This window comes from Canis lupus, chromosome 6 (genome assembly GCF_003254725.2).
Source record: "Canis lupus dingo isolate Sandy chromosome 6, ASM325472v2, whole genome shotgun sequence".
Classification (NCBI taxonomy): Eukaryota; Metazoa; Chordata; class Mammalia; order Carnivora; family Canidae; genus Canis; species Canis lupus.
Window position 1 is genome coordinate 69,971,429 of NC_064248.1, and position 14,672 is coordinate 69,986,100.

General features: G+C 41.2%; 1 protein-coding gene and 1 pseudogene across 4 annotated transcripts in view; both read right to left on the reverse strand.

The window, feature by feature from the left end:
• ST6GALNAC3 (ST6 N-acetylgalactosaminide alpha-2,6-sialyltransferase 3) overlaps positions 1-14,672 on the reverse strand; it is a 523,767-nt gene that overhangs the window by 87,827 nt on the left and 421,268 nt on the right. Inside the window, exon 4 of one of the 4 annotated variants that reach the window (XM_035717863.2) lies at positions 9,347-10,110. The exons of the other annotated variants lie outside the window; for them this stretch is intronic. Coding sequence (XP_035573756.1) covers positions 10,029-10,110 — 82 coding nt within the window. The 3' untranslated portion in view covers positions 9,347-10,028. Of the gene's footprint in view, positions 1-9,346; positions 10,111-14,672 lie in introns of those variants that run through there. 4 annotated transcript variants of the gene reach the window in all.
• Positions 553-766, reverse strand: LOC112641032 (small nuclear ribonucleoprotein G-like; annotated as a pseudogene).

The following is a 14,672-nucleotide window of genomic DNA, read 5'->3' on the forward strand; positions in this document are numbered from 1 at the left end:
ATTTGACAAGCCCCAAAAAGGACCCCTGATTGTCCCTTCATGCCTCAACCTGTCCTCCTCTTAGTCCTTCTGTCTTGGTAATTGGTATATGAAATGGCAAGTTGCTGAAGGCAGGAATACAGAGTCATCCTTGATACCTCTCTCTTCCTTCCCTCATCCTTTCATCTATCAATGAGTCTCAGCAATTCTAGTTCCAAAATATTCTTCAAATCCAACTACTCACCATCACATGGCTGTCACCCTAATCATATCTATAGCACTAACATTCTGTCCCACCCGATCTCTTTCCACTCTCCCTTCTCTCTCATCCATTGTCCAGTGACATCCAGATGACTCTTAGCATAAAGTTAAAATCCTTATCATGGGCTGAATCTGAGCACAATTTTATTTTATTTCATTTACTTTTACTATCATAAAAGTTTATTTAACAAAAAAGTTCAATACGAATATGCACATGACCTGGTTTTTATATTGTCGTAAAACAGGTACTATGAAGAGAGGATAGTCAGAAGTAGTTGATTTTTTTCTGGTGAACACACTCATTGTTTATACTCATTCCAAGGCTTCCAGTGTGATGACACTCTTTCTTCATATTACCACCATTCCACAATTCCTTGCCTATGGTTCCCATCTCCATACATTCATCTATCACAGGATTCATAAAGGGATCGAATCCCTGCATTATTCCTTGGATATGTCTGCCACCATGTAATTTCAATGATAATTTCTTATCCATAAATGTTTTTGACTTGGAAGGGTGAGCTTTGCTCAGGGTGTCTACTCAGTAAGCTCAAAGATGGCTCCAAGTCTCCAAGCACAATTTTTAAAAAGAATTCCCTGCCTTTCTCTGTCCATATAAAAATAATGTTTTCTATGCTCTCAGAAAACCATGTTTATTTCCTTCATAGCCCCTATGACTATATAGTTATTAGTATATAACTATATAACTATTAGTATAATTGATTAATAACTATCTCCCTCATCAAGACTATAAAATACTCAAGGGCATGGATTATATCTAGCTTTGTTTTCCATTGCATTCCCAGGGCCTGCTTCAGTAGCAGGAGATAGTAGGTACTCAATAAATATTCACAAATCAACAAATGAGTGAAAACAGAAAAAAAAATTACACATCTTTACTTGGCAAAATAAGAAGGTGCCTATTCTTAGTAAGATTTTTTGTTTGTTTGTTTGTTTCTGAAATCCAAAGTTTGAGAATTACTGCTCTGGGGCCTCATCTGGGGCCTCTGCATATTGTAATGGCCCATGCAAATGGCCTGTGAAAGCTTGTGGGAGGTGCTAGTAAGGTCCAGCTAATTGTTGGACTTGCTCTCTGCTCTTTGGAATACAGAAGTTTCTTCGGTCTAATTGTAGTTTTGGAGCTCTATAACTCTGGGCATGGGCTCCACAACTCTTAAGTAAATGGCAAAGGAAAAAAGAATAAAGGATCATGATACCCATCTCAAGTTGAAGCTTTGTGTTTTAGAAAAATTTATTTGTATATTTTATCTCTTGTGCTGATAGTTTAAAGACAGAAAAAAAATTATTTATGGTGAAACCTGCCCATATACCCATTGGCTATACAGTACCCCAATTCATAATATGTGGACTATAAATTAGAAGAGAGAGATTCTAAGCCAGCCAATCAGATTTACATTCCCAGTGGCAGCTTGTTTTATAGCTCTTGGATTGTTCTGTCAAAGAATTTATTGAGATCCAGATGCTCCAGTTCCCAATCTTCCCTGAGTAAGTGGTTGTCAGGTACTCCTGTCCAAAAACAAGGCAGTTGGTGTTTAACTATAGGCTCCCACACTTGTCAAATGATCTCCAAAGAATATGAAATTGCTTGTCATCCTCGTCAAAATTACATATGAATGGGATATTTGCTGTGTTGTAATTAAAAACTCAATTAAAAGAAATTCTGAAATCATTATCAACTTTTTCAGGCATGAGTTGATCTACCAAAAAAGCAAGCTGTTTATAGCTTAGGCTTTTACCAGCATTCAGAAGAGGGCGGAATTCCAAAATAGGCCCAAGGAAGGGATGAGATCCAGACTAAAGTGGAAGCATTCTAAAGGAGGACATCAGCGGGTGTAGACGCGACATTACCTGTTAGGTGGCAAGTGCTCTTATCTTCTAGCACTAGTATATGTAACTGTAATTCCATAATTAGGCGGTATCATCTCATTAACACTGAGGACCACTGTCCCTAATGAGATTCTTCAAAATGAACAAACAGGAGGTAGCTAATCATTATGGCTCTCATTTATACCAGACCTATCTACTAGATGCATATTATTGGACAAAATTAATCGCATTACAGTGGGAGCCACTGAATGTAAGCACATTTGGTTCTCAGGGAAATGATTACCCTAAGTGGCCAATCATTAATTGACTACAGACAGTAGGGCATCGGTGATGAGAGAGGAGCAAGGATGTGTGTATATCTGAACAGGAAACTCATCATTTTATAGCCATCTAGTTGAGGCTGGATGAGGAAAAAAGTCCCAGCTTCTGCCTGAGGCCAGTTAAGCCAGGCCGTTTCTTAAATCAGGTCATGAATTATTAATAGTAGTAATTCAATAGCAGCCTCCATTTATTGAGAACTTACTATGTACTAGCAAGAAGGCTAAGCCCTTTAAATTCATGATCACACTTAATCCTCACAACAACCCTCTGAGATATGTCTCACAGTTTGTAAGCGGTAAGAAGGAAGCAAATCAATTTGAGTCTAAAACCAGTATCCCTAGACATAAAATTATACATTCTTGATCCAGACTCAATAGAGACCAGAGCCTCTGGGGTATTTTATTATCAGCCTGGGCAGAGTCAGTACATCTGGGGTTAAGGCATCTAGGCATGATGCCGAACCCAAGGAACTCCTGTGGGCATTTTTTTTTTCTTCTATGCATTTGGAGATTGTTTGGACATAATGAAAAACACTTCTTTTTTTTTAGGAGAAAATGGCTTTATCTTCATTTCTGTGATTGTAACACTAACCAGCAAATACCAGTGAAACGTGATGTTTAAAAAGCAGCATCGATTCCAGTTTTCCTAACTTCCTATTAAGACAGGAGGGGTGAATAGTACTCCTAATCTGTAGCTCAAATCTTCTAATGAATGGAAGTGAGACATATGGGAATATGCCCCATCAGAAGCCACGGCACCCTTTTGTACAGAGCTGCCTGAGGCGTTCCCCTGTCAGGTATGACAAGGGGGATGACTCAGAAAATCTTCAGTGTCTTAATTGTTATTCCAACTACATGATTTCCATTGCATGTGCTTCATTTTTTGGAAAGGTGGAGACTTAAGTATGATGAGAGCAGAGGATGCATATGTCTAAAATGTGGGAAGAAAAGTTGACTAGAGGGATGAGGTCTAAGAAGGCAAGGGCCCTGAGAAGCAGAGTATCCATCTAAGAGCCAAACACTCCTGGGACAGTTGGCCCAGCTAGCTGGATAGCAAATATTTATATCTTGGAATGAAATAGTTTATAATTTACTTGAATGAGGACAATCAATGGGTATCCTAAGGGCAGACCCCGTGTGTTGGGGGAATCACGCCCTATGAAGAAAAGCCCATGCGTGGAGGTGGGAGAGGAGCAGCATGAGAACCCGGGGTACAGAGGAAATGTTTTAATGTCGGGTGAGAGAGCAACCCTGAGAAGGATTATGAGGGGCTTCTAAAGAAGATTTCATCTGCCAAGTCATTGTATGTGGTCCTTAGGGGAATGAATCAATACTATGACCTTTGTCCTAAAGCCATGAAGCATGACTTACCTCTCCTCTTCCTTCCATCTGTCCTTGTGGTCTCAGAGGCTTAAGAGTTAATGTCCTTGCTTCAGGCCAACCTTTCCTATGGATCTCCCCCTCTGCCCCTCCACCTTTCCCCCTTCCTTTGAGAACATAATACATTAATTTTTTTATTATACAGTCCTACCTTTTCCCACTATCAGATCATTCTCTTTAACCCTCACTCTTACTTCAACTACTGTCCTCTTAGAATAACCTGCTCCTGATTCTGCATTTCCTCTAACATCCTATCCCTCTACTTCCTCCCATCCAAAATTCTCTGTGAAGACTGTGCTCACTTGCCCCACATTCGCTCCTCAGTTGACTGCAGTTAGGTTTCTGCTTGCCATTTTGTAGGAAGAATGCTCTGAGAAAGTCACCTAAAGTCCCAGCTTTCTAAATTTATAGGATTCAAGTCCTTACATCAGATTTCATTGCTTTGGTTTCACTTTGGATCTTACCACTTTCCTGAACCTCTGTGACATCACACTCTACTGGGTCCCTTCACATCCCCGTTTCAACAATCTCCACTTCCTGGTATCTTTCTTGGCTTTTTTATTGGCCCAACTTCTAAAAGCTGGCATTCTTAGGCTCCTACTCTTACCTCTTTTCTCTGAGAATTTTAACTACCACTTTTATGCTTATAACTTACAAATCTGAATTTCCTCCCCAGATATATTGCTCACAATTCAGAGCCATATATTCAATTGCCTCCTGGACACCTTCATTCAAATGTCTTATAGAAATCTTGAGATAACATGGCCAAAAAAATGAACAGATCTCTTATCTCTTCTGATTCTCCTTCAATATTTTGTGTATAAATTGTACTGCAAATCACCTAATCAGTCCAACTATAAGCTTGAGGGTCATCCTGACCAATGCTCACAAAATTAATCACCAGACACTGCCATTCTTTACTCATTTTTATATTTGCCCTCTCTGTTCTGTGTAGTTCTCCCAGCTTAAGTTCCTGCTCTCACTGTCACCCACACTACAGCAATATCCTCCCCAGGTTCTCTGACCCTCCCATGCACCCCCTGCATGCCCCCTGAGTGCCTATGCTATGCGTTGGCCTCACTGGGTTTCTGTCACCAACAGGATAAAACCTGATTCTTTCACATAATATCTGGTCTCTTGAGACTCATTTTTTTTTTGCTATTCTCTGCTTGCTATTTTAAGCTCTAGTCATACTGATCCTTTTACTAACTCGGAATATACTGCGCTATTTTTCACCTCAAGGCTATACTCACGCCATCTCCTCTTCCTGGGACTCCCTTCTCCTCCTCTCCCTAACTTTCTGTGACATCCTTATTGTAAAAACTTAGTCAGGGATCTCATTCTAGGGTCCCGAGCACCCTGCATATCTCTATCACTGCAGTCACCCCAACACACTGGCATTCTCTATTTCCCCAATATAATTATACATCTTTGAAAGTAAAGATCAGGAGCACCTGGGTGGCTAAGTGGTTGAGCATCTGCCTTCCACTCAGGGTGTGATCCCGGGGTCCTGGGATTGAGTCCCACATCAGGTTCCCTGCAGGGCGCCTGTTTCTCCCTCTGCCTGTGTCTCTGCTTCTCTCTCTGTGTCTCTCATGAATGAATAAATAAAATCGTAAAAAAAAAAGAAAGTAAAAAATCAGTATTATTATTTTTCTGAATTCTTAGTGCCTAAAGCAGGTTCTGATAGATGGTAGGTATTGTTGGTTTTTATTAAATACAATAATAACAGAAACATATATGTGTATAGGACTTCAGATTTTTCGGATTGCCTTCCCACACATCTCCTTTAATCTTTATGGCCATCCTTCCTGGCTATTCAATATGTATATTTTATCTCAGTTTATACCATATGTTAATCATTGGCAGCTTTAGCTGAGACTACCTGAGAAACACAACACAGAAAGACATTGTTGGAGGAACACCTGGGTGGCTCAGGGTGTGACCCTGGGGTCCTGGGATCAAGTCCCGCATCAGGCTCCCTGCAGGGAGCCTGCTTCTCCCTCTGCCTATGTCTCTGCCTCTTTTTGTGTCTCTCATGAATAAATGAATAAAATCTTTAAAAAAAAGATTGTTTGAAAACAGCTCATCTTTATTTTAATACAATTTATAATACAATGGGACTCTCCTGAATTAAGTTTATGAGCCCAGAAATACCCCAAATCACCACACCACCAAAAACCCCAGAAACAAAACCAAAACACAAAGTGTTTTTTAAAATTCTCCATTCACCATGTAATGTAAGTCATAGTTTACTCCAGTGTTTCTGAGCTTTAAAACCAATGATTCATAGTTATTTCCTATGCTCTTGTTGTTAATGCAACATTTTACATATCTATTTCTCCAACTTTTAAAGTAGAGTTTTAATCTTCCCTTGTTCCAAAAATGTCCAGTTCATCTGGAGTTCCCAGTTCCCAATTTGTATTTTTATCTGATTTTTTTTAACTTTTAGATGACAGACTAATTCACAAAAGAAAAGCATTAAAGTGAAATGCTGTTTGATGAAGACTTCTAGTGCCTAGTCGAATAGTAGAATAAAATAGTTATTAAATGCTATTTTGCTCATGAGGCAGTTGTTATATAAACTATATAGTTGTTATAAAACCTGTAACCTATCACCAATACTATTTAATGTTTTTCTTTTAGACAAATAGCTTTACCTCTTGACCTAGAGAAAAAGGAGACTTATAGCAAAAAACAAGCTCATACATTAAGTGCTGTTCAGAATTTTAATAATGGTTTGTCCAATATTTGAATTCACTCCCCTAAAGATAAGAGAAAGCAAATTAGATTATTTAGTTACTTCTTCCCTGCTGAAGGGAAAAATATCATCTGCAAAGATATTAACACATTCCTATTCTGTTTCCATTTCTAAGTGATTGCTCTACAAAAAAACCGTTGTTTTTTGATAGATACTAAACACAAAACTCTGGATTCTTGTTTTAACATCTTTATTGGCTACTACATGATCTTGAAGGATAACATCCCTTTGCTTCATTTTACAAAAGCCATGAAAATTCGAACTTGCCCATTACCAAAAAAGACAACAGTTTGGGCCTAAAAGAAATCAGACTGTTGTCTGGTGATTATTGACCTAAAAAAGAAAATTATTAACTTCAGCAGGGATACTAGAATTTCTCAGCTTTGTATGCACATAAGCACGAAGACCAGACTTCCAAATGCCAGGCCAGAGACGGTTGCAAAGGCTAGTAGATTTTCTTGAATTTATAAAAATAATAGTAAAGATTTATATACCACTGATTTTGTGAGACACTCTCCTAAGCACTTTACAGGTGGCAAGAATTTTATCCTCCTCATCATTCCGAGAGCTTAAGATCAGAAGCTATAGGATATGCTCCCTCCTCTAACCCTCCCATGCTCTAATGCCTTGAGTATGACTATTCTGTATTCCATGCAGGCGATTTCATATTGAAGATTCTCTTGCTTCATGTTGAAAAATTGTTAGTGAAGTCACAGAAGCTTAGAAAGCTAGAGTGAACAAGGATCCATGAAATCATTCAGTTTAACCAGGACCCAGAGAAGCTATCTGACAGGCCAGGTGTTGCACGTCTACTTGGTGGCAGATCAGAAACTAGAACGTGGCATTCTGACCTCTGTATATCCTACTATTCCATATCCCTTTTCTCATGTGAAAGATAAGATATCCATTTGTTTCAAACAAATCTCCTGATCGCCTGCAACATGCTGGGCACCATTTTAGACACTAGAGCTATATATAGGAAGAGAAAATACTCTCATGAACTCATGCTTTCCAACTCCCTAAATAATCAAGAATTTATTGAGCATCAATTATGCACCAAGCTCTAAAAAAGTTCTGCAGAGGTGGAGATGGGTGGCCTGGGGGAGGGAAGAATAAAAGAGATGGTCCTTGACCTCCAAGGAATTGCATGAAAGACAAGGAAAAAAAAAAAACATGAAAATTTATAGGAAAATTAAAAAAAAAAAAACAACAACCCACCAGCATATAATTAAGCTGTAGGGTAAATGAAAACCAAGGAATTTCAGAGAAGGAAAGATCCAGAGAGTAGGAGGGATCGGTGCATGTAAAACGTGGAGAAAGCAGAGGGGTAAAGGTGATGGTTGCTTACCGTAGAGTATGCAGCAGCCAGATTTAGAGACACGCACAAACTTTAAAGATAGTGACTAATGTAGGGAACAAATGGAATGTAGTATGTATCATCTGTGTAAATCAAAATACATGCACAGATAACAATATGAATTATTCGGCAAAGATGTACACGATCAAAAAATGCACGTAAAACATAACAGAATGCCTGCCTAGGCAGAGGGGAGACAAGGGAAGCGGAATGAATAGGATACATTAATTAATTGATTGATTTAAAAATCAGATCAGGCTTTCACAGACCAATGATAAAAATGTGCCATGACCTGATTATGCCAACTCTCTGTTGTCAAGTCCAAGGAGAAGACTCAGCATGGCCTGCAATAGGCGCCGTGGACCTCTGCAGAGACATATCGACCGTCTTCACGCCGAGGGAGGAATGGAAAGGTGATCTGGGTGGGGAACAGGAGGAGAGGGGAGAGATCAAGATGCCAGGAGAGGAAGGTGCATGTGGAGAAAAGGGAGGAACTGTGGGTACATACGTGTGGCTCGGGTGTCCCACAGGAGCCCTCTGAGGTCAGCCACAGGGTACAAATGATGTGCTGAGGGCATCGCCTGAGCTGGTGAGTGATACAGATGAAGAGACTGGGGAAGGCGAGTCTGGCAGCATCCGGCGTCTGTCCTCAGGACACAGGACACCGGTGAGGCACCTAGGAACTGGAGCCGTGTAGGGATGAAGGCCTGAGTGAATGGTTTGCGGGAAAGAAGGGGACATGAAGAACGGACGCCTGCACTGCGAGCAGATGACGAAATGTCCCAGGGATGGACTTGTTTGGTCCTTTGTGCAGGACACTTTTGAGAGTTCACTTCAGCCTTAGCTGTGGTTCCTGGAAACAGTTAAGTGGGTCACTTGCTGAGCTTTCCTTAGTGGTAGATTAATTAGCCAGCTGTAACTCCCGGATCTCTATTTTTAAATAACGACTTGCATAAATCTCCAAAGACAAGAACTCGCCACTGGTATACAGCATATTCCAGCAGCTGCAAGTTATTATGCCCAGTGGAAATTAAATATCTTTTAGGGAAATCATGCAAGATCTCGTGACAAATATGAAATTAACCCCTGCCACCTCTCTGCCCAACTCATTTCTTCGCTCGTCTGCCATCCTAATAAGCAGAGTCTCTGGGGTCTTGAAATGACAGCACAGTTGGCAATATTCTAAAAAGGCATTATTCATCCATGAGCATGAGTGAAACATAGAGCCTTTGTCCCTGATTGAGCTAGAAGCTCTGGAAATCAAACATCAATAAATACACACGATAGGCCCCTCCTAAAAGGCGATTAGCCTATGGCCAGGCCAAGACGCTTATAATTCCAGGGATGTACATAAACAAATAAGCAAACAAGCCATTTGATTTATAGTTTTATTTTTTTAAGATTTTATTTATTTATTAATGAGAGACACAGAGAGAGAGGCAGAGACACAGGCAGAGGGAGAAGCAGGCTCCCTGCGGGGAGCCCGAAGTGGGACTCGATCCCAGGACCCCAGGATCACAACCTGAGCCAAAGGCAGATGCTCAACCACTGAGTGACCCGGGTGCCCCTTATTTATCATTTTAGGTGTCTGATTTCTTCTGCTTAATATCCTCAAATTCCCTCTTCTCTTTCGCTTTGACTGAATGTATTCTCATTCTGGTTCTTTATTACTTCTTTCTGTCTTTATGAGCTCCAGATTTCAGATAACATGTGATTTTTGATTTTCCCTTTTCATTGCCTATTTTTTACATTAGGTTTGGGTTCTTGCAGTTTGTAGGAGATATGAGATACAATGCCCTCAGTCAGAGTGAAAACAGGAAAACCAGCAAGATTATCAAGAGCTGGCTATGAGGAACTCTGATAAAGCTGCACACAGTTAGGAAGGGTCCTGAGGTCTGGTGCAAGCTTTGGGTGCTCGAACACCATTTGCAAATGTGTATTTAACAAAATGGCAGTCAATACACTGGCCGTGATCACCAAGTGAAGGATTTGACTTGTTTGGCCACTTTCAAGGAAGGGCAGAAACCACACACGGCTTTACACCTGTTCCCTGGGTGGGTGGAAATGAACTCTTAACTTTCCCAATCCCTGATTTCCCACTTGAGCACCAAGAATCTAAGAGCTAGGAGAGAAAAAGAAGTAATGCCTCTAGAAAGACAGTATAATTTTGGGTCAGATGCAAAGCAGAGGAAACCAGGAGTGACCTGAAAGGAGAAAGGGAGGTGATGGTTAGGACAGCACTCCTGCATGGAGAAGCCCAGCATCCAGGCCCATCTCTGTGCAGAGCTGCTGCTCCTTCTTCAGTTCCCATCTCGATCCCCAGGCCTCCCCTTAAGTCTCCACAGGCTCCGGGACATCTCTAACTCTCCCGGGCAGGGCTGCAAACCCTTAGGCTGCCAGGCAGCACCATTCTCCTCTCTCATCTGAGTCCAGAAATGGCTGCAGCCTGGGCCTCGACCTTGACCCCGTGACCTCCCATGTCAAGAAGTTAACACGGTTTCTGCCTCTAGCTAATGGTCTCCAACATCACCAAATGGGAGTCTAGCTTATCTATTACGTGAACTTCAGTCTTTGGCATAAAGGTCATTATTGTGTTATGCACCTGGAATCACATTTTAATGAGGCACATCACATTCTCTTACAGTCAATGAGGGGGAAAAGAAGCACACAAAATGGAAATTACGCCTACAATGACCTTGCTGGATTTCTACATCTGGCTAGCAGAGCCTGTTTCTATACATCAAGAAACTGACGTGGCGGCTTTGTCATACGATCGGGCGGCCCAGTCTCATGTTAGCAAACATGCTTTTATGGAGCATATGGCATAAGCCTATTAGTGGTGTGCACAGTTGATGAATTCCCAGTGCAGTGTACCCATGATGTTGACTGATTCACTGCCACCCTGCCCTAGGCTGCTTCCAAACATGTCAGTAAAATAAAATGTCATCCTATATTTGCATTCTGAAGTTATTCCATATTTACACATGCTAATAAAAACAAAAGCTTGCTTTTTAAGGAAGGAGCAAGATCCATAATCAATATTCCGAGAGGCTCCAGTGTTTGACATGTGCTGCATGCATTGCATTCACCGGAGTAGCGACTTGGAAAACACAGGTAGGCTGGCTCTGCGATTTCTCACCTCTTCCTTGCCAGGCCAGCAGTAGCCGAGAGCAGACAGGTACCCCAGAGATCCAAGGGTACCTGTAGATCACTCACTTCCTCAACCTAAACAGCTTGCCCTAGGTTGTTGTTCAGTGACTGCACAAATATTTCATGAACCACTGAATGCATTAGCTCTGCCAATCGCCACGACCGGATGGTGCCCTGAAACTTCTCTGGCCTTTCATTAATAATCAGCTCCCTCTCCAAGTGCCTCAGCCCTGCTGTCTTTACTGGAATATAGTATTTGGGGTCATTCCCTGGGACATGGAGTTCTGGCTCTGGAAAACACTGGTATTGTGATTTTCATGAGCAAATCACTTAACCCCTCTGAGTCTCGAGTCCCTTAAAATGGGTGAATTACTGCCTTTGTCTTTAGGGATTCCTTAAGTTACAAAAGATGGACCAATTCAAACTATTTTTTTTAAGTTTTTTTTTTTTTTAATTTTTATTTATTTATGATAGTCACAGAGAGAGAGAGAGGCAGAGACATAGGCAGAGGAGAGAAGCAGGCTCCATGCACCGGGAAGCCCGACATGGGATTCGATCCCGGGTCCCCAGGATCGCGCCCTGGGCCAAAGGCAGGCGCTAAACCGCTGCACCACCCAGGGATCCCCAAACTATTTTAAGAGAACACAAAGATTAAGTTGATTAGCTCATATGGCCAGGAGAGCTATTGAGCTTCAAATGCTAGAGTCAAGACTCAAAACCACCAGAACTCCCTTCCTCCTCCATCTCACAGCTCAGCCCTGCTCTGCTTGGGCTTCATTCCCTCCTACAGCAGCCCCACCTTCTTCACTTGACTTTAACCCTAATTTCACATTCTTGTACAATCATGAACTCAGAGGCAAAGCTGATTTATCTCCAAGTTCAAATCAAATCCTTCTTTCATACCCCAGAGGAGGCCTCCCATTGGCCATCCTGGTTCCCACGTTTACCTCAGGACAAGCAACGTGTGACTGATGGGCATGGGGTTGTGCCCATTTTGTACTGAGGGTCAAAGCTAATGGCTAGAGGGGATTACCAGAAGAGGATTCGAACCTTGCTGAGCAAATGAGGCAAAAATTAAAGCTATGGCCCTGCTAAGTTAACCCACCAAGTTGTCGTGAGGATCCTGGCAAACAGCAAGTGCTGCAGAACCACAGGTGACTATCCTAAGTCCGTGGCTTTGTAAGCTGCCAAATGTCACATGAGTCCTAGCAAAATCGCCACCACTTCTATTTATTATTTCTCCATCCAAGAGTGGAACCTGCCTCAGTCAGTATTAAAGACAATTACAACGATCATAGTTGACATTTCAGAAGCAATTGCCACATGTTTGCGACTGCTTTTCTGAGCACCTTATCTGTGTGACGTCTGTAATAGGTACTATTATTGTTCCCAGTTTTTACATAAACAAATCAACGCGCAGAGAGGTAACGCAACTTCCCCAAGTCACTGAGCTAGCAGGGGGGTGAGTGTTTGGATCTAGGGGAGTCTGGGCTGGAGTTCACACGCCCAACCACCAGACCTCAGTAACTCCTGTGCTAGAAGGATGAGGTGGAGGTTGAAAGGCAATTAATATTTTGCATGATACTGTGTGTTTTTTCCCTGATGTGCTGCAAACACTACAAGATTGGTGATTGGATCTGTCTTATTCACAGTTGCAGGAGTATGCCACTCTTAAGGCCAAATGACTGGTATGAGAAAAGGGGAGATAATTAGAATTGGGCCAGACTTTTATTTGAGTGTCTGAATATCATTTAAATAATAGTGCTTTTGAAAATGAATATGCACATCCATTTTTCTAAAATTCAGAAAAGATGCATAATATTCAGGTGCCTAATAACTTGGCTGCTAGTTAATCATGCTTGACACTTATATAGCACTTCACCTTTTAAAATCACTTTAGAATATGTTAGTTCATTAATCCCTACAAGATCCGCGTGAGACAGGGAAGGTCTCTGTGCCTGCCCTAGATCTCCCTGCCCTCTGGTATCTAAATAATTGGTGGACCAGGAAAGGAAGAAAAGAATTGGATAAACCAAGCTAGGAAATGCATGCGGCCCAGGATGATGGAAACCAGTAGGTAGTGAATGTGAAAGGAACATCCTCTGACTCTGGAGACGTTTGCCCTTGACACATCAACTTGCGACATACAAAAATCCATATGAAGATAATTACTCACTTCCAAATGGTTAAAATGTAAGAAAATATCAATCAATCTGCCATCTTCAACTTCACATGCCTATACACCAATCATTTGACCTTGTCTGTGGTCATTTCCTTTGACTAAGACGTGTTTCTAATTGTAAATTCTCATCCTCTTTTTATACTTCTATTCCAAGTTCTGCTGCCCATTCTAATTTCTGCTTTACTCAAAAAGGATCTGCCCAATGTTAACATCTAGTATGACATGGGCCATATTCAGCCTACATTCCTTCATATTCTCTTGTCATTGGCTAACAGTTGGCTCTAGGTTTGGGTGTGACGCTGAGCTAATTCCATCAGTCCTCTGAACATTTCACTCATATCCTGGGATTCCATCTGCTTCTGCTCAAGCATGGATGCTGATCAGCACTGACAGTTCATAAAAGTACAGAGAGAAAGGTACTTGAACAAGGTAATAGGGCTAAAAACACCTCCCTGGGATGCTTTGGATTCATCAAAAAACACTTTTAAAATTAATGAGAAATCATCCCAATTAATACAATGGCATAAAAACCAGACCTTCCCAATTCAGGTCACCGTACAGGACATATTTCTATTATAGAGAATCATCTTATTTCTGGCCTCAGCTCATCCTCCTTTCTCAAGGTACTGAGGATTAAAGGGAAGGCAGTATAGGGTTTTAATTTGAGCTCACATTCTAGGATCAGGAATACCTGGGTTCAAATTGATGGAACTAATTACTAACTATGTGACCTCTGACAAGTTGCTTAATCTATTAGTTTCCACAGGATAATACCAGAACCTGCTTTATCGAATTGTTATAGGATTAAATATAGTAATCACTCACAGACTTAGCACAGTCTCAGGGATATAGTGAATACTCAGAAATAAATATTATTAGCTGTCTCCAAGTTTCTTTGATATCCTCACACTCAATTTTGAGGTATGATATTGAGGCTTCTTTAAAAGGGTAAATCCAAGAATTCTAGGTGTTTATTATGTATGAAAGAGGAATATGTTCTGGTCTATGTTAACACATAATGATCTTTATCCACCCAGGCTAGAAAGAAAAACGTTCCAAATCACCCCGAAGGTCAGACACTGTCCAACAGTTAGCAGACTAATATGCAATGTTGACCCTGGACAAAGTCAGGGGATAGATGATCTGTTTATGACGAACCTGTTTTTATGCATGTACCCTCTTCCCTCTTCTTGAGATGTTACTCTCACCTTATTTTATTTGGGGGCAACTGAGGGCCTACCAAATGCTTTGGAAGTCCCAGCAAATAAAGACCACTTTATCTACTCGTGAATGCTCCTCTGGCAGCCCAAGACTCCCAAGGTTACTGACAGTAGCTTTTGCCCATTTCCTATAACTACATCATTAACCTGGAAGATTTTTCAGCTCCTTTCCCTGTCTTCAAACAGCTACAAAGATAATCCATGATAAAGGGAC